The sequence below is a fragment of the Neopsephotus bourkii genome, unplaced genomic scaffold, assembly GCF_033783945.1.
Source record: "Neopsephotus bourkii isolate Nb327-2 ecotype Australia unplaced genomic scaffold, CSIRO-AGI_Nbou_v1 NB_771, whole genome shotgun sequence".
Lineage (NCBI taxonomy): Eukaryota > Metazoa > Chordata > Aves > Psittaciformes > Psittacidae > Neopsephotus > Neopsephotus bourkii.
In genome coordinates, this window is record NW_026901267.1 from 80,708 (window position 1) to 101,077 (window position 20,370).

Consider the following 20,370-nt stretch of genomic DNA (forward strand, 5'->3'; position numbering starts at 1 on the left):
GATTTATGTTTTGTGCATCCTAATGTGGTATTGTTTCTTTTTGTAGCCACAAATACTACTCAGTTTTGTCCACCAGAACCCTTTCTCTCAATTTCCTAGTTCAGTCCATTTCAAAGGATCAGTCACAGAATGGTTGAGGTTGCAGTGGGCCTCTAAAGATCATATAATTCAAACCGTTCCTCCTCATGCAGAGTCAGCTAGAGCAGGTTGCTTGGCACTTTGCCCAGTTGGGATTTGAGTATCTCCACAGATGGAAGATTTGGGCAACCTGTAAAAAAAGTGTGCTTCCTTGTGTTCAAGTGGAATTTCCTTTTCTTTTCTTTCCTTTTTTTTTTTTTCTTTTCATTTCTGTCTGTTGCCTTCTGCTCTGCCAGTGAGCACTACTGAGAAGAGTAGTACTCTTCATTCCCTCCTGTCAAGTATTTAAAAACACTGATAAGATCCCCCCCGAGTCTTTTCTTCTTCAGGCTGAACAGTCCCAGCTCTCTCAGCCTTTACTCATGTGAAAGATGCCCCAATTCCTTTATCATCTTTGTAGCCCTGGACTGGACCTCCTGCAGTTAAGTCCATATATCTCTTGTACTGGAGAACCCAGAACTGGACGCAGTGCTCCAGGTGTGGCCTCACCAGTGGGGTATTAAGCGAAGGGATCACCTCCCTTGACTTGCTCTCAGTATGTTGCCTAATGCAGCCCAGGATACCACTTGCCTTCTTTGCAGCAGGGTACACTGCAGTCTCGTGTTCAGCCTGGTGTCCACCAGGATCTCCACAGGACCTTTATTGCAAAGCTGCTAGCCAGGCAGTCCCCAGCTGCCCATTAATAATCAACCCCTTGTACTGGTGCAGGGGGTTGTTCCTCTGCAGGTGCAGGACTTTGCACTTTTCCTTCTTGAACTTCATGAAATTCCTCTTAGCCCAGTTTTTTAGCCTATACAAGTCTGTCTGAATGATAGCACAACCATCTGGTATGCCAGCAACAACTCCTGGCTTTGTATTGTCTGCAAATTTGTCTTTGCTGAAGTTACGTTATGGCTTTTTCAGACCTCATCTTCAATTTAGCAGTTGAAAACTTGGTTTGAATTCCTGTCCTTCAGTGAGTTTGCATTACTCTTAGCTTGATATTTGTAAACTTGAGCCAGTGTTCCACTGTAACATCACGTAAATAAAAAAATTGTTTTAGGCTGATGGCAGACCTTTTCAGAACCACATTAGATAATCCTTTAATTATCACAGTGTAACTTTAATAACTATTTTGTGTACAGTGTTGGTTTTGGTTTTGGTTTTTTTTTTTCCCCCCAGCAAAGTTGGGCAAGGCAATGCTATATTCTTCCATCAGGATCAGACATTCTTTCCTGGTAACACCTGCCTTTATTAGAAGCCTCATTAAGATCAGGATGAATCCTGCTGCTGCTGCTTTCCTTATCTACCAGTTATTAGTTGCCAGTGTTTGTTTTACACTTAGTGAGAAATGAATGCTTTTGACATGATTGGTGGAGAAACTTGATTTTGATCTGCCCGTGGTCATCACCATCTTTCTCCCCAGACATTTTAGAGCAAGAGGGAGAAATGTCATTAATGTAGCTATTAAAAACTTGCTGCTATGAGATGATAGGGCCTTCGCTCTTGGGGTCTGCTGCTGATGTTTCTTGTCCTGCTGGAATATACTGGAGAATCTGAGCACAGTCCTCATCTGGTGCTGACTTTTAGAAACAGGAGACATTCATCTGGATAGTGCTAACTAATTTTAGGAAACCTCTCCTTTCATTGCTTTTGTTTAGCTACAGGTATGTTCATATTGCCTATAGTGAGGAGGCTTTTGCAAGGCTGCTTGCACCCTCTTTGTATAGGCAGAATGAACTTGGAAGTATTTTCTTAAAATGTTGAACATCTTTCTAAAAAGAAACAGAAGTCCTCTCCCCAGGAATAGCAGAAATCAGTCCAAATCCCTCCAGTGCAAAACTGTTGAATTTTATATATATATATATATATATATATATATATATAATTATTATTCTTTTTTGTCATGGAAACATGAACAATGCAGCTGTTAAATCACTTGTTTGGGCTGAAGTCAAAAGAACTTGAAGAAATGTGGGACAACACTTGGGAACTTTGTCTCTGAAGTTATCTGAGCTTGTTTAATCATACTGTAACCTGTGCTGATGAAAGGGACTGATGCTAAGTTGGCTTACTTAGTTAAGTCTCAGGAGACAGAGGACTTCTACTCCCTGATGGCCAGCAGGCAGAGGTTAAAGTCAGACAGGGTCATCATGTCCTGATGTTATGGTGACCAGAAGTTTTAACTCTGCTCTGCTGCTCATCTGTTAATTCTCCAATGCTATTCTTTGCCAGTGGAGAGGAGCAGCTTGGACTTTGAGGAGCACTGAGCATGTTATCATTGTCCTGTCATAGTAGTAGTGATAGCTATTTTTAAGACCCTCTATTTTAAAAAGACTTGTTGTGTGGCAGGCTTGCTCAGCTCAGCTGAGGAGTAGACAGCCTCTCTCAAGGCAGTAGCAAATTACTAGAACTTAAGTGGGTCATTGCTCTTGGATATGGGAGTTGGGGAAGGTCTGTATGATGTTTCTCTTTTATTCATCATGCAGACAAGAGCGGGATCAATCTGAAATAAGTTTCTCAGCTGAGGGGAAAGAAAAGGCCTTTTATGGGTAGAAGTGACCTTCTGGCCATTGTAGGAGTGCCGTTTTGGATCACCAGTCTGGGCTCTGGCAGCGAAGTCAGTTGCTACCCCCTAGAGCCAGGGATATGAATGGCATCATTCATCTTCCCTGTTCTTAACAGAACTGCTAAGTAGAACAGTTTCAGCTTATTTATTTATTTATTTTTGGCATCTAACAGTAGATATATTCTTTCTTATTTTTGAGTGCCAGAAATTAAATTTGAGGATTACAAATAAAGTATCAAAGTAAATTGGTAGCTGTACTCAGTACATCAAATCACCATTGATCACAATCACTTTTGACTTCAGCAGTTGTTCGGTGAGGGAGATGGTCGGCATTTTATGAAATGATATCGAGCCATTACGTAGAGGCAAATATGTCCCTGTAACTAACTGAATGACATTTCATTTATCCAAATGAAATATATAGAATTGGAGACATGTAGAATTTTGTTTTCTCTCAAAGCCTTAGTGATATTTCAGTTTGTGACTAGCAGAGCTGGAATTAGGTTTTTAACTTTTTAAACTCATGAGAATCGTTTAAGTAACCATCTGTCTTGTAACGACAGTAAATGTGTATATGCAGCTTAGAAGCTGCATAGCCTTAGAGTGGATTCATTGAGGTCAAGTGTGGGTCATTTGATTTATAACCACACCACCTTCACTCTGTATTGAAATCTTGTCTTGGAATTTTATGTTATTAAAGTATCTACCTAGGACCTCAAATACAAATTGTTCTTGTGCAATAGGTGATGGAAATGTTTTCTCTTTAAAACCATCAAAACTGAGAAGGTGCGTAAGACTTCTGGACCCCTGCAGTGCTTGTATTTGGGTAACGTTTTTATATGGGAGACTCCAAAATCATATTAATCATATGCTCAGTCATTATACTCTTCTTGAGGCTTCCCTTTCCCTTCTAAAGTTAATAAGCCCTTTCATTTAAAGGTATTTTTGCACTCTAAAATGCAAGTACGATGCCTTTGGAGATCAGTGTGCTGTGCAATCTTTTCTGTCTCCCTGCAATACCAGCTGTTGTTATGTAGTAAGTGTAACTGGAAACATAGACTGGGTACTTCTCCTTTGTAAACCTCTGTCCTGGAGGTATGCCAGAGAACCAACACCTGTAAGACAGGTGTATAGCCTGTGTAAGGGAGCTAGATATGCATTGCATGGCCCAGTTATGTGAAGAGCCAGCGTACCGACTGTTCGTGCTTTTGCCTTTACAGACTCATCTCGAAACAGTTATCTTGGATATTTTTTTCCTGAATGGACTTTCATGGTTTCTGTTGTAATCTTGTGAATACTTTAATATACTTCCTCTCCCCATTAGTGGTTTGCTGGATGGGTCTTACCCAGTTAGGGAGTGTGAAGGGAGGGGGATTGAAACACACCACCTCTTTCTGGCAGTATTCTTCAGTCACTGCAGTCTCTGTTGGCTCAGCAAACAACACAGCTGGATTGTTCACCATTTGAGAACTGAGAAATGCAAGTGCAATTGTTGGTTGCAAGCAGAACACATGTAGGAGAGAAAGAACTGGAGGTGGCAGGGCAGCCTCTGAAAAAAATGGGAGCTGACAGTCTTATCAGGTGCATTTCAAGAATGAAAAATGCTTTCCTTAAAGTGCACAACTACTTTGCACAGGATAATGTAACGTTATACACAAGGTGAGAAAGGAGAGGACTCAGTGCTACAGCAAGGTGCTATAGCTCTTACAACCGTAGAAAACTTTCCTCTGCACCTTTGCCATGCTGTAGTGGTAACTCAAATGGGACTGGGGGAAATTAGCAGGAAGAGACTTAGTAACAAGATTTTGCAAAACTCCAGTATTTCAATGCCTTCATTTTCCTGAGTCCTGAAGAAGCTACTGGAGAAGTACCATGTACATGTTTCCTGAGTGAACATCTTTACAGGAAATCTGCATATATTAAAGGATGGGGTGGAAAGCAAGTAATAAAAGTTTTGGCTGTTTATTTTTGACATTCCCAAGAACCAGGTACTTAAATGCACCCGTTTTCTGCCTCTAGTTGCAAAGGATGACAGAAGCTAAAACACCAGTGGCACATACTAGTTCTCCCTTCTCTTGGTAAAGATGGCAGTGGCTGGGAAACAAATGAAGATATACATGGCTGAGGCTGAAGAATATCCTTACACAACCAGGGAACAGCATCAGAGAATGAAATGCAAATGCTACTATTGGTTACTGAAGTATGTTAAAACCCCACCCAGGTCTGACTGTGACCCGGAGGAAGATAACTGCAGTTGAGGCTCTGTCTGACTGGCACTATGTCACTCTCATTCCTGTTCAGTAGAGACAGGTAAGGTCAGGCCCAGCAACTCATTCCAGGCACAATCCAGAATCTGTTTCTTTTAAGGAGATAATAACACATGGACTTTGCTTGAATTTAAAAGGTTGCACTTTATTTAAGTGTACAGAGATACTTTTTGTACTTAGAAAACACTTGCTCTCTAAACATTTAAATTCCTCTTTCATTTTCTCAAAAAACATTAAAATTAGTGAAGCTAGGTCCCATGGTTTGTGAGTTGCTGGATTTGACCTGTGGGTTAAGCATCTCTTTACTGCAGCTAGTCTTGTTTTGCTTTTAGTTCCTGATTATACCTATAGAGGGGAAAAAGGAAAAGAGCACAGATTAAGAATAGAATACTAATTACAATAACAGTGTCTAACTAACAATGTGTTCAGCAGAGGAGTTTTAAAGTTACAACAGACTTAAGCGTGGAAACTCAGCATAGTTTACTTCATGTAAGAAGTTTCTCTTTAGTTGCTGCAACTATGTTTGCCTTATTCCTGGCCAGTACTGAAGCCTCAAGAAATAATAATTAAAAAAGGAATTAGAAAATGCTGCTCTACTTAAGAACCCTTCAATCCAGCTGGAACTGCCATGATCCAACACTGAAAGTGCTGAAGGAGAAGTGCAAAGCTTATGAGGAGGAGAAAGTCTAGGCTGTCAGTCATACCTACAGCTTTTGAAGAATGCCTCAGACACAGAAAACTACATTTTACATAGCACGTTCCTTAAAATGTGCTCTAGTTATGCTGAAAATATTTAAAACTTCACTCTTACTCAACTGGGAAACTAACAAAAAAAGTTCTAGTTGTTTAATTGCTTACTTCCTCTTGTCTGTTGCACTGACATGAAAGCTGGCAGGATTTATAAACTCCTGCTTAAGCTGAGGTGTTGTGTCCTAGGATGTAGAAATTCCTGCTGAATACATACCTCCATATTCGGTAGAGTTGAGAACCACCAGCACAGCCAACAAAGAAGTTTACAGCAAACAGACTCCAGTTCTTAGGAATAATAACTAGAGAGTACCTTGACCAAATGAGGCCTGTTGAATGAAGGGGAAAGTTTAAAGATGTTAAGTCTTTAAAGTGAAATATTCAGACATATTGGAGACAGAATCACGAGCCAGTTTAAGCAAACAGATTTTATAACCTCATGTTAGACAACTGCTTTTCTTATACTTAGCCAGTTCTCAGTTAAAAGCACATCAAGTGGCCATGGGACAGCTACTGGTATGTACTGCATTTTTGCAAAACAACTAGATAATAAGAGTCAATCATAGTCTTAATAGGAAAGAAAGATCCTGTGTACTCTACAGCAGTCTAGACCTTAATTCTCCAGCACAGTTGCAGGGTAGTGTCATTTTGGTGTAGTATACCCAGCCTTCTGCCAGGGTACTCAGCTTAGACATTCTATAGAATCCACCAGTCAAAAAAGGTCTACATATCATGTAAAATGCAGAGAGAAAATAAAGTCTGGAGAAGGAAGGTGGCAGCTGCAGTTTTGATTTTCAGCTTGAGCTGCTAGAAGTCCCACCCCTGACAAGATAAGGTGGAACACCTTGAATACAGGTGGTTATATTTCTGCCAGCATGAAAACTGATGACAGACAGCAGTGCAGCAGTCTATGTACCACTGCTTCCAAGTTCTTTTAACACGTAGGAGTTCTTTCCAGTTATGTTAGTGTAATTGGCCTACCACTCTTTAATCCCTTAAACTCTGTTCTAGAAGAGTCACTATATCCTGGAGATTTTAGAATTGCTTCATCTGAAGCAAAGGAGGTCACTTAGTGGAATAAGTGGTATAATTGTAATTTAAGGGATGAAACTCAGAATTCTAACTCCTAACAATTTGCTCTGGACAATTCCAAATTAAGACACATGCAGAAAACTGATATAATCACAGAATTCTTACAGTTTTAATAACAAGCATAGGCCTGTCCTGGAATTCTCATCTGACAGCAACACTGAGACTTAGTGTATTACAGTTAAGCCTTTTCTGTAGAAGCAGGTTAGTTCTGATGAAGGATTCTGGAAGAAGTTTCAGAGAGGGTGCTGCATAAAAGCATACAGTAACTTTGGCTTTACCTGTGGCCGTTAACACTGCAGACTGTGCTGTGCTGAGCTTTTCTGCTGGTCTGGTCATATCAGCCATTCCAGCACATACCAAACCCTGTGAAGAAAAATTCTGTGAGCACCTCCTTTAACAGACCTCCCTCTGCTTTACAAGGGGAAGTTGCTTCATACCTCAATGCATATTCCATATGCATTATGCAGGAGGTAGGATGCATTAAATTAGCAGAGTAATTTGACTCTGGGAGACACTATCTACTTCTAATCCCTTGTGGTAGGAGTACGAACACAGTTGTAGGGGATGCACTGGAATTTTATTAGCTTGCAGTAAAATTCCAGGCAGTGGCAATTTTGTATTAATTTAAGAACAACGTTAATTTAAGCACAGCTGCTTAAGAAAGCAGCTTCCTAAAGCTCAGGCTAAGATATTGCTGTTAAAGATTTAGACGTGATACCACCTTCACTGAGGAGGTAAAACTGCTGCATTTTAAATATCAGTAAAAGTAGAAAACCTCTAGGTGAAGGTAGGAATAGCTTGGCTGATGTACTTGACAACTTTGCTAGCAAATATGCTTGATTTGATTCTTGTGTTATTGCCCTCTACTGGAAATACAATCTCATGCTACAGGAGTTCACAAAAAAAGAAAATAAACAAAATCCCACAAATAAGAGAGTCCTAATGCTTTTAATCCACTGACTGCCATTAAGGACTCCTTTGGCTCCAATCAAGAAACCAGGTTTTAACGGTAGAGAAGTCCATGTACTGCCTCACTTATGGGAATGATGCTGTTGTAGCGGTGCCATAGAGGTACAGGCTTCCAGCACACATAGGTAAGTACCTTTGCTGTGTAGGGGAAAAGTTATTTTCACTTCTCAGTGAAGAATTTCACTGTTTCCTGCATGTGCATAAAATAAAAAATCATCTTTGTGTATGCTCTTTTGATACAGCAGTTGTTGATACCAGCCTGCTCAGAAGAGTTGCTTGTATGCTTAGGCTCAGGAGCATGTCACCTAGAAGAGCCTCTGAGAAAGGGGAAGGTTAACCATGGTTTCTGCAGCTCCAGTTTAGAATGACAAAGAAACCAAACTACAGCTTAGAGCATAACGTGTTGCCTGTGGCCTATGAAAAGTTGGGGCTCACAAATGGGAAACTTGGGAACCAGCTGGCGATAGGAAGAGCAGGTTATATCCTTTCTTGTTATCAAGCATAGAGATCAAATTGCTTTATGATTTTAGAGGTCATTTATCTACACCAATACAATTGAGTACAGTGATTTAGGATGAGATGTTTACTTCACCTGTGCACAACCATAGCTAGGGGGTGTAACCAAGTGGGAAGCAGAGAGCTACCAACAGCCAAAAGGGCACCTGCTTTTTTTTTTTTTCTTTTTTTTTTTTACCTTTTCTCAAGATTACCTTGCACTCTGACATGCTTTAACCTGTCTTCAAATTACGGTACTTTTCAAATACCTCAATCTCAGACAAAAGAGTTTTGTCTTAAAGAGTTTTGAATTACGCCAGTTTATAACTTCCTTAAGAAACTGTTTCACATGAGAAAGCCTTTCTGAAAGTTTCAGCAAAAAGTACAGTTTTTTGACAAAGCATTTCCCCCCTCCCTGCTATCTCCCGTGCATGTTGTATGTTATTAATGCTAGTTTTGTTTCTCCCTGCAAATCAAAACCTAAAGCCTTGGTATTAAATCTTTCTGTAGGTTCAGGTATCTGCTGGGAAACCACTGCTTGCTCAATTGGTGGCTGCAGATTGCACTTTGACACACATCCAGACACTAGCTGGCATTTTGTACTTACCCATTTCATAAGAGGTGCCCAGAAAAAAACTGTTTTGGGACCTGAGGGGAGGAAAAAGAAAAGTCATTAGATTATTCAGTGAGATGTGGCTGGTTTAATACACACAGTAAGTTTTGGTTTGTTTTTTTAAATAATGAATTGTGTATATTAGCAGTTTCTACTACCGTACAAGCTCTAGCATCATCCTTCAGCCATGTAATCAGTCATCCCGTTTCTGCAACAGGTGAGTAGGATTTTGTTATTTCCAGTTTTAAGAAAACAAGGACACTAGAGCAGGGAAAACACATATATAACAAAGGAAGTTAGGATAAGTCCTAGAAATAGTGAAGACAGTGTCTGTAATGATTAAAAGCTACTCCGCAGCTACTCTCACAGTTAGTATTTGAAATCTTTGTGAACTGAATCTTGTAAAGTAAAACTCCAAAATATCTTATTACTGGTACTGTAACAAGTCAGTCCCTCCTGCTCTTCCTAAATCACAGCCCACCTCTTCACGCTGCAGAAGACACGCAGCACAGCATTATAAGTAAGTACAAATTACAAACCTAAGCAGTAGTAAATGTCACAAGGAGACTGTCCTCATTCACCTGTAATCTGCACCTCTGAATAACCAAGCCTTTCTAACAGAAACAATGCTTCCTACGCAATCAACCCAACACCCCAGTAATCTACCAATAGGCAAAGGAAGACTGTGGGGAAAGGGGGCAAAAATCTACAGAAAGAAGGGAGAAAAGTCATTGGAATGAGATCTGGGAAAACCATCTCTTTTGCAAATAAATCTCTTACAGCAGTGGCAAAATGGCAAATGGTTGGTTAAAAAAAGGTACTCTAATGCCATGCCTACAATGTGCAGATGGCCAACCATGCCAGAAATCATTAATCCAGGACTCCTGATTGAGGTCTTAAAATAGAGACCACAGTCCAAACTGTTAACCTACCACACTGGGAGACAGAAAACACTGGTTCTGGTTTCATCAAAACATGTTAAGGTTTAGGCCTTGCTAGGCCGCTGCTCAGCATTCTGATAACATGCAAGATGAAGCCAAGTTTTCACTGTAATAGTTACATATTATTAGTAAAGTTTTTAAATATAAATGATAACCACTAGGACTTTGGTTGCTTTCTTTTTATGTGAGCTGATTTGTCACTAACATTTCGGCCTTAAAAAAGCCTTTCAGTAACTACTTATACTCCCTGGTTTAGGAACCCTCAGGTTTAAAACTATGATTTGGAGAAAATTAACTTTCACCTGTGAAGCAACTCATAATTTGGGGAATAACACTGACTGTTACAACTATCGGTTGTGTCATCACCCTAAGGCCAAATAAGCTCTATAAAAGGGCAGGGCAACTGCAGCACAGACAGCAACAAAAGTAGATTGGCAGCTTTGCATAAAGCCCTCTTCAGACCCACAGAGCTCACTACAGCGATCAAATTTCAAACTGCAGTTAGTAACTACTAGGATTACAAGTGGTTTTTTGTTGTGTGGTTTTTTGTTTGTTTGTTTGTTTGGGGTGTTTTTACAATGTCTGGGGTTGTAAATCCACTAAAACCATCTAATATTGTTGAATACAGGTGACTGTTCATCCTTTAAAGACAAACTTCAGTTGCTGTTCTCTTAGCCAGCTACTTAGAATGTGAGTATCATACTGCAAATACAGCTCTTTATAAATCAAGTCTTACAGAGGTCCCACAGACATAGCTTTAATTACTGCCATCTATTTTCTTCTAAACATTCAGATTTGGAGTATTAAAGAATGTGGGCTGAGTATTATTAAATTTACATTCCTTAAACAGCTTGTACAGTTTTCAAGATGACTGATTTTTATTATTAATTTATAACCCGGTAATTTAAAACTGCTGACTACAAAAGTAAGAAACAATTGAAACAAGTAAGGTACAGAGCCAAGCTTGTTGTAAGGGAAGACTGTCAAATGCTTTATGCAGATCACCTCTCCTGGAGGCATTCTAGTAAGCATGCAGCCAAGGTGAGCTCTTCCCAGATCCTGATACCTGGATGAATTTTTCAAGGATGAATTTGACAGCAGCACATACAGCAGCAGGGGCATACCAGAGGCTAATCTGGATATCATATGTGTGAACAGTTTATAGAATTTAGGACTTCTATTGAGTCTTTGTCCTAGACAGTTTAGTTAGGCAAAATGAACAAAAGAGGCCAAAGGAGAGCACAAGCTCAATCCATGCTTCCCCAAGGCTGCCAGGAGCTCTGTGGCAGCCTGTACTGCAGGCCATTCACTGTCCTCCAGCAGCCTCATGCTGTGCAATGCCAGCCAAAGAAACAGCTTTTCATACCACGCATCAATTATTTTACTGGAAGATGTCTGTGCCAGAAAAGAAGTAAACTTTGTTCTTAATTTCTGACAAGTGATTTATAATTTCATGATAACAATGCTCATATTCCTAAATTAGATTCAAAACTTGGACATCACTGGGGATAAAGTGTGAGCTTTTAATTTTTAACCTACTTGTTTTGCAGGCAGAGTGACATCTATTGCATAACTTTTTCACAGAACCACCTTCAAGACATTTAAGGCTTAAACAGAATTGGCAGAGGTTCAGCTTTGATGAAGCTCTTTAGAGGTTCATGCTTCCTCTGTGGCTTTTCTCACACCATCAGTACAGATTATAGCAGATATATATGTAAATATATGTATACATTCATACAGAGTCCCTAAAAATGGATTTTTTTTAATTAATTTCATGATTAAGGTAATGGAAAAAGTGGCCCACAGGCAGTAGTACTGTGAAAAGCACTGCAAGAGAACCTCCAAAGCCTTTTTCCATTAGTACCATATTTCTGACAAATAATGAACACAGATGTTCCCAGTGCTCACCATGTTTTGTTTTCAATAAAAGCAATTGGAAGCTGCCACATTTCACCCAAGATGAACATGGCACTTAGAGGCCTGGCACCTCTACAGTGGAAATGCTGGATGTATTGACTCTTTATACATTAAAAATACTTTAATATTAAATATATATATTGATCTAGTGAATTCAGTGCAAATCAGACATTCTGATAACTGCAGTTTTCACTCTTTGACTGTGACTTCTTTAAAGCAATAGTTTTCATTTCCAGAAAGGACTGTTAGAGGAGAACAGAACAACTGCCTAAATGGACTGAAGTCCATTTTCACAGTGCATATTCCAGGTAGGTGAAGAGTCAAGGATGCACACCCCACTGAAACAAAACAGTGGGAACGACAGCCTACGGAATTTCAGGATTTTATCGAGCACTCTTTTAAACTATCCTATGCAATTTGTTTACGTGACAAACATCACCTAAATGGCATTGAAGAGGATCATCTTACAAGAGATTTCTCCCTAATAACACAAAATCCCATGTTTTCTGAAATATATGATGTAGGTCAGGTAAAGGTAGCTCATTTCAGGATAACTCAAACCCTTCTTTTCCCACAGGAGTCTTTCAACTACAAGAGTAGCACCAGTCGACTTCGGTTGGAATGCCTGAGTCGACAGAAAGGAAACGAAGCAAACAGCTGCCGGACTTAAACCAGAGTACACTTCAAGATCATAAATCCTTATAGGGTCCCCGCTATTTTTTTCAGTACATCCAGTATCAAGAAGTGACTGCTGAAACCTTCAGGGCCCTTTGGAAACGACCACATCCCCCGGGTTGGGGTTCGGCTCAGGCAGCCCAGCCACTCCCAGGGTTCAAGCCACGGAGTAACGAGCAGGAGCCCACTCATCAGCAGTTTTCCCCATATCAGTTACCCCCGTACCCCAGAATCGGAGTAACGGAGGGGTACGACACCGCTGCCTTGCGCCCTGCTTTCCCCGCCTCTTCCTCCGCGATCCCAACTGGTACGGCCGTTACCTGCCGGGTGGTTGTAAAACGGTCGGAACCGCGGCGGCAGCATGAACTCGATGCGGTCGAGCATGCGGTGGTAAGAGGCGCGGAGCCCCGAGGCGGCGGCCGCCATGTCGGGAGAGAGACGGAAGCGCGGGAGCCTGACAGCAGCAGTGAGTCAGCGGACGAGCTGGTACCGAGAGCTCCCTCCCTTCACGACCCACCGTCCTTTCACGGAGCCCAACAGCCCCTCCCATCTGTCACCCCTGGGCCGAGGGAAAGAGCGCCGCTCGCTGCACGCTGATTGGTGGTCTGTGCAAGAGGCGTGGTGGGGCTGAAGGCTTCGAGTAACGCTATTGGCTAGGGAGGCCTACCCCCACTTCGTGAGGAGAGCTGATACCAGCGCGCTCTACTCTGGCCGTCTTCGAGCGCCCGGCTCAGAGATGGCTGCCGGGAGCCGTTTCACCTTCCAATTCAAGATGGCCGACGTGCGGAAACCAGAACCCACTCCCAAACCCAAGATGGCCACATTGTAGCTTTACCGCTGGGCTCTAGAGCCGGTTTGGCAGGAGAAGCCGAGCGCGTTGACGTTATCCGCCATTTCCACAACACACCATTCGGGGAGCGACAGGGCAGACCCTCCCGCACCCCCCGAGACGCCGGTACCGGCTCTCGAGAGATGCCTGTAGTTTCGGAGAGCTGCCAACCCCTCATTCGCGGCGGGGGCGGGGCTCCGCGAGGGAAGTGCCCCATGGAGAGGGGCGTGGCGCAGCGCCGCCGCTGGTGACTCGCTTGTTTCACGTCGGTATCGGCGTGAGCCGGCCGGGCGGTGTATCGGTTTTCATGGTTATCGCTCAGAGCGCCCAGTACCAGCGGAGCGCCCGGCCTTAGCCCGTCCTTTCTCTGCTCCCCTTTCGCGGGGGCCATGTCCCGCGGGCACTGCCACCACCTGCTGTGGGACGTGAGGAAGCGGAGCCTGGGGCTCGAAGAGCCCAGCCTGCTGCGGAGGCACTACCTGGGTAAGGGCGCGCGGGGCCCGCAAAGCCGTTCCCTGAGGTGAGGGGAGAGAGGGAGGGGGGGACGCCCCTCCCAGCAACCGCTCCCACCTTTCTCCCCTATGTGCGGGAGCAGGTGGTAGCGGTTTCTCTTCTCCGACCCCTCCCCGCGGGGTGCGCGTACAATGGCGGCGGGGGGCGGCTTGTCGGTGCTGTCCCTGGGGAGGCTGGGCCCGGTTCCCTCGTCCCGATGCTGCGGAGTAGGTTCCGCCTTCTCCTCCTCTTTTAGGTGCAGCTTGCTCCTAAGTTTCCTGTGTCGCGCGTGGGGCTGTCTCCCCACGGGGCACGGCGGTACCCCCGTCCGCCCTCTTTCCCCCCCGCCTCTCCCTGAAGGAACTGTTGCGTGAGGGATGGCGTCGGGCCGGCGCCCGGGAGGTGGCGGTACCTTAAAATAGACTGGGGGCCGCGTATTTGCTTCCCGGGCTGAACAGGGTTGACCGGCTCTGAGCCTGTAACGACTGCCTTATAAAAGCGTGGAAGCGCCGGGTTAACAGTGGAGATCTCGGAGTTCCCCGGGTTTTGGAAGCCGGGCGCTGGCCTGAGCCACTTGAGCAGCGTGTTGTGTGCCAGCTTGTTGATCTGGGCTTTGTGTTCACAACTGCTGGGCGCGGGGAGTGGTAGCCCGTAAAAGCGCTGCAGCTCCGGCTTCTGACTGCTGCGTCTGTTAAACGCCAGTTATTTTCTTCACTATCCAAGCCCCCAAGTTAAAAATAGCGTTAGTTTCAGTTTACGAGGCCACACGGAGGTTTCTCCAGCTTGACGAAGCTGTTGATGTGCTTTGTAATGGCGCAGGTTGTATGTATTCTGCATCTTACCCTTCCCCGAAGTATATATATTTAAAAATACTTATTCACATGTTTTTGGGGATGTGGTGATCTATCATGTATCATAATGATGCTCCAATTTGGGGGAGTGGGATGGCTCTCCACGGAAGATGGTTTATTGGTGGCAAGCATGTTCTTTTCTGCTTGTGTGGCAAAGTAAATTCCTGATTTTGAGCCGAAACATAGAGGAGGAACTTACTTACAGTGTTGTAGAAAGTGTATCTTTTTGTAACACCATGGCACTTCTAAATGTGGTTAGTGTTGGTTTTCTTTAGGTTTTCCGGTGGAATTTAAGGTGGCATGTCACATTACCAAGTCTAACTCATTTTGTCGTCTCAGCAGTCATCCACAAAAGATAATCGAGAAAAGTAAGGTCATTGCTGGTAGACCTCCACCTATTATAGAGAGAGTGTTTGTATATATAGCACCTATGTGCACACAAGTGCTCTGGGAAAAAAAGAAAACAACAAAACAAACCAAAACCAAACCCACAACCAAAATAATGAGGCCCTAAAATTAAAAAAAAAAAAAAAAAAGTTGAAAACTAATGTTCTAACTGCTTTTGACTTCTGTTACGTCTTGACAGCTGGCCAGGTCTTCGCTGAGGATTGTCCTAACATTGTGATCAAACATGGATTATCCTTCTGACTGGGTTCTTAAGTGTAGTGTGTAAATTTTGAAGAAGGACCGAAAAACTTTTGCTTCTACATGATTGTGTCTCTGACAGTTGAAGTATTAAGATTTCATCAGTAGAAATCAATCTCTCAGATTTAGTAAGATTTTTTTTTTTCTGGACAATAAGGTGTTTTTTCTTTCTCCAATAAAATGTGCATAAGTAGTTAAAATCCCTTTGCTGAGCTAAGGTCTCTTATTTACTGTTTTCCATTTCATCTAAACATGCTCAGTGGCTTTTTAGCCTTGAGAGAATAGGACCTGGGAGAGGCTTCCGACTGAATTGATGTTAATATCTGCATTGGTGGTGGCAAGAGTTGCTGAAGCCTTATTGACAGGCTTTTAACAAAAGAGGTTAGTACATGGTGTGCTTGCCTTGTGGAGCCACTTCTGTTCAAAATGGCATTTATGGCCTTAATAGACCCTCTGATTTTGCTGCTAGTCATGTGTGACTGCTCATGTGCAGATTTACCAGACAGTGGGTCTGTTGTCATGCCTTTTTGTGTGCAGTTTAGTGTATGTATGCATCTTTTCTCTTTCAGACTTAAGCAATTCTACCTAGGAGCTTTGTTGTTTGAACATAGGTTGAGAGCGCAGTGGTCAGCTAGATAATGTTGTTCATTGCTGCTCTAGTCTGAATGGAAAGTATGGTTTCTTCCTATTTACACTGGTTTTATAGTGTTTCAACAGTCTGACAGAACAGATGTAAGTCAAGCATTTCATTTTGACTTAGTAAATAGCTCTGGGAGACTCAAGGCATTGTGTATGTACATTTATTGCTTTTTGTTTGCTTGGGGTTTTTTGTTTGTTTGCTTGGGGTTTTTGTTTGTTTGCTTTTGTTGGGGTTTATTTTGGCAAAATTGTCAAAACAACTGTGGATACCAGTACAGACTAAAGCAGGTTATAAATTTCTTGTTTGCTCTTTCTCAGTAAACAAATCAAAGGAGAACCCTCACAGCAAGTCCAAAACTAACACCACTGTTCACGATGTATTGGAAGGAAGATGTGTATGTACGAATGATGCTTGCATAGTGAGCCATTTGTGGTGTTCTGCTACAATGTAGAGTACGTGGAATATTGAAGGCAACTCTGTATTGGAGGAAAACATCTGAGAACTAACTGCTGTTTCCCGTTTACTCATTGTTTTAGTTTCATGTGAACTGACAGTCAAGTGGCACTCTATTTATAGCCTCTTTCAGCTTTTGAAAACAGCTGCTCCAGGAAGGATCTGTGCATCATACTGTATCTTTCAGTACAGATAGTTCATTTCTGGAATTTATGTCCTTGCAAAACTCTGTCTGATTTTGCAAGTTCTCTAACTAATTGCTCTGAAGCTTACTTGGTTCTGGACAGAGTTCCAAAGGAAGGTTTTGTGGAGATGAGGCAATATATACATACCTGGGGCATATCCTTTAGATGTTACCATTTGCTAAGAATTCCTACTGTGGTGATAGAGGGAAAATGCGAGTCTTACATTTCTGTTAGCTATGTTTTGTTCTGCATTTGTAGGCTATTAGTCTCAGTTTCAGACAGCATTTGTACCTGAAGTCTCCAGATAAAGCCAGGACTTGGGGAGGCTCTCGATAATATTATTTTCTTTGATTCAGTTTGGGCATTCAATCCTGTCTGCTACTGGATCACAGATGGAAACTGAGTTTCAGTTATTAAAGTCACAGTGCTTTTACAGAGAAAAACACTGGTAGTAAACTGAAGTATCCAGTTTAAATTTTGCCTTGAAACTGACAAACATTATTCAGTCATGATACTTTCCCAGTTCTTTGTTACTATTTTGTATCATTGTGGCCATATTTCTGTGACTAAAGAACATGCCAGTTCCAATAGCAGGTAAGTGTCTGGTGCCATCACAATAAAGGACTTCATGCAGATAAAGTATAGCATATCATAATTGGACTACAGAAAGAGTAGCATGGTTTTCTTGCAAGAAATAAGTGAGTCCATAATTCCTCTGAAATATTTAATGTGGTAGGTTTGATGGGTTGGTTTGCTTTTCTATGAAGGGTCATGCTTCTGAGGATGGCTGTTTAGCCAGCAGGAAGATAGAGTGTGTGTGTGTGTGTTCAGGGCTTTTTTTGTGTGTGTTTTGTTTTGTTAACTGACCTGACAGGTATCCAAAGCAAATTTGTTAGTCTAGTTTGCAGAGAGGAACTAATTACATTTTTTAGCTCAGAGTGAGTGTTGGAAGTTGTGGTGCTTGACACAATGGAAGCAAGTATCAAAAGAAGTCAGTTCTCCTTAATCTCTGATATCCTTTTTCACATACTATTTTCTAACACCATCTTTCCTTGTGACAGGAAATTTTTAACCTTACCAGATTTCTTTAAAGATAGTGTTGTGATGCTGTCTACTGGTGCATACTGGTCTGCACTGCTCTATACTGGGATGAGTAAATTTGCAGATGACACCAAGTTGGGTGGGAGTGTTGGAAGGTAGGAAGCTCTGCAGAGGGATCTGGACAAGCTGGATCCATGGGATGTGGCCAGTGGAAGGAGGTTCAAAAAGGCAAAGTGCCGAGTTCTGCACTTGAGCCACAACAAGCCCCTGCAGTGCTCTAGGCTTGGGAAAGAGCAGCTGGAAACTGCTCATGGGAAAGGAGCTAGGGGTGCTGATCGATGGAGCTGAGGATGAGCAGCTTGTGCCCAAGCAGCCAGGAAGCCACCATCATCCTGACCTGTGTCAGCACCGGTGTGGCAGCAGGGCCAGGTCAGTGATTATCCCCCTGCCCTGGGCACTTGTGAGGCTGCACCTTGAATCCTGTGTTCAGTTCTGGCCCCCTCACTACAAGAGAGACATTGAGGTGCTGGAGCAGGGCCAGAGAAGGGCTGTGGAGCTGATGCAGGCTCTGGAGCACAAGTGGGATGCGGAACAGCTGAGGGACCTGGGAAGATTTAGTCTGGAGAAGAGAAGGCTCGGGGGGACCTTACCACTCTCTACAGCTGCTTGACAGGATGGAGGTGAGGGCCTGGGGAGAGCTAGTCTCTGCTCCCAAGGAGTGAGAGATGGGACAATAGAGAACTGCCTCAAGCTGCACCAGGGGAGGTTTAAATGGAGATGAGGAACAATTCCTTCCCCAAAGGGAAAGGACTTGATGATCTTAAAGGTCTTTTCCAACCTGGTTGATTCTATGATTGTATGATTTCTGAGCTCCACTCCCACTCTCTTTAAAGACTGTTTCATATCTGACTAAGTTTTTCTCATCCTGTTTTTCAAGATTTAGGAAAGCTTTGAAATTTGTAAATCAGCTATAAGGAAACCAGCAGTTAGGTTTATTGTGGCCAAATTTTGTAAAGTTTCAACAGCTGTTGCTAAAAAGAGAAAAGTAAATATTATATTATGTAGATAGTAGAGTGATCAGGTGTCAGTTGATCCCCTTTACCGATATTAACCGTAATAGAACCAAAACTAATTACAGTTTTGAAGTTAGTTAATTACCCTGTTCATAGGTAGGGCTGAAAAACAGGATAGTTAAGAGCAGCTATTATGTGTAAGGACAGCAGATCAGTTCTGATATTGACTGTGTTACATTCATAACCTTACTAGTTTATAAATCTAGTAGTGGCTCACTGAATGTAGACAGAATTGGGTACTGCTGTTAGAGCATTTATTTCTTCCTAAAATACATTCCTCAGGGTGCGAGAGTGAAACTGATTCCTTAAAAGACGGAAAAGTTTTATTCTCTGTTGCTTTTCTGTGGAAAAATAAAACCACAGGTGGAAATTGAATGTTAGGGAGAACAACCAGAAAGAGATGTGTTATTTTCTGCAGTTTTTGCTCCCAGCTGTATTTCAACATGTGATATCTTAGTCTTTGAAGATAATGCAGAGTAAGAAGAGTCAGCCAGCTTTAAAATTATCAGCTCTGGAGCTGGTGCTTTTGCAGACTTTGAGATAGTCACAGGGTATTTAATCAGCCCTTCTTTAATTCTTTGCATAATATTTTTGATGTTTAGTTTTTCAGGTGCATTGTTACATTTTGTGCCCTAAACTTCTGGCATTACTTTTCTTTTCCAGCATGAATTAAAAGTGTTAATCTGTCACACCTAAAACCCCAGAATTGGTAGAGGTGGTTTGTGTTGGTTTTCCTTCTATAAGTTCAGCAAATTAACTTCTGCTTGAAAAAGGACTATTATAAATTCACCTAGTTGTCTGGTTCTGAGGATGCAAATGATTAACTGCTGTTTTAATGTAAGCAATGTACCTTCCTGATGTGTGGCATCTTCCACTGCACTTTGGTGTGTGCCCAGAACAACCAGTTCTGTAGTGACATATTCTGGCACACACCAAATACACTTTGTGAAACAAGACTAACTGAAGATTTCAGAGAGATACAGTTAACTTCCCCTTTTTTTTCATCAGTGATATTTTCTAAATAATGGAAATTGGCAGAATCAGAATTGAAGATCACAGTGTAATGGAAGAGGAAAATACAACTTGAAAACAAACCCAAACACCCTTAACATGCTGTATTAGGCAATAAATGTGCTATAGTCATTGGATTTTCAGCAGTTGAATAGAAAAGTTTAAGATGTATTGCATTGCAGAAAAAAAAGTGCTACTTTGTAAAAGCGAGGAGAGAGTACAGGGATCAGGTATTGCCTTAAACTGGGTATGTTTGGGTTTTTTTCCTTTGCTAATAAAAGCAAGACTTGACAACTGTAGTCAAAAAAATTATGGATAGACAATTGAAAGCTGAATGTGTCATCAAGACCTGTTGATATCAAATTGAACTTGGAGGAGTTTAATGAAGAGGTTAGGTCTGAAATGAGTTTCCTGGTACCATCTTATTTAAATTGGTACGAAGGAATAGAAAGGCACAATGCATGTGTTTAAAACAGCTTTTTGAAAGGAAAAAAATAATTGTGGGTGATCCTAGCACAGAAACATTAAATTTTTTTTTCCCCTACTTCCAGGTAAATCAGCTGTGATAATAAAGACACCCATTTAAAATGTTTTTAATAAAAATTTGTAGAAAGTAGCATACTGTCAGTAAAGGGGTGGTGGTGGGGGCAAAAGCATAGCATAGCAGAATCATCTGGACAAGGCAACACATACAGAAAAGCTGTCTTGTTACAGTTTGGTACATAGCAGAAAACCAGAAAGAGGTGAA

General features: G+C 42.1%; 2 protein-coding genes across 7 annotated transcripts in view; one reads left to right on the forward strand and one right to left on the reverse strand.

Moving 5' to 3' along the window:
• Positions 1-5,072: 5,072 nt before the first annotated feature.
• MPC2 (mitochondrial pyruvate carrier 2) lies at positions 5,073-12,952 on the reverse strand. The gene is made up of 5 exons (XM_061355069.1): positions 12,723-12,952; positions 8,864-8,904; positions 7,071-7,155; positions 5,918-6,029; positions 5,073-5,298 (listed from the first exon to the last, which is right to left on the reverse strand). Exons 1-5 carry the CDS (start codon positions 12,826-12,828, stop codon positions 5,265-5,267), a joined length of 378 nt encoding a protein of 125 aa, XP_061211053.1. The 5' UTR covers positions 12,829-12,952; the 3' UTR covers positions 5,073-5,264.
• Positions 12,953-13,523: 571 nt separating this feature from the next.
• Positions 13,524-20,370, forward strand: part of DCAF6 (DDB1 and CUL4 associated factor 6) — a 92,069-nt gene continuing 85,222 nt past the window's right edge. For all 6 annotated transcript variants that reach the window (XM_061355062.1, XM_061355063.1, XM_061355064.1 and 3 more), the window contains exon 1: positions 13,524-13,714. In XM_061355062.1, the coding sequence (XP_061211046.1) occupies positions 13,621-13,714 (94 nt within the window). In that variant the 5' untranslated portion in view covers positions 13,524-13,620. The remainder of the gene's footprint in view (positions 13,715-20,370) is intronic.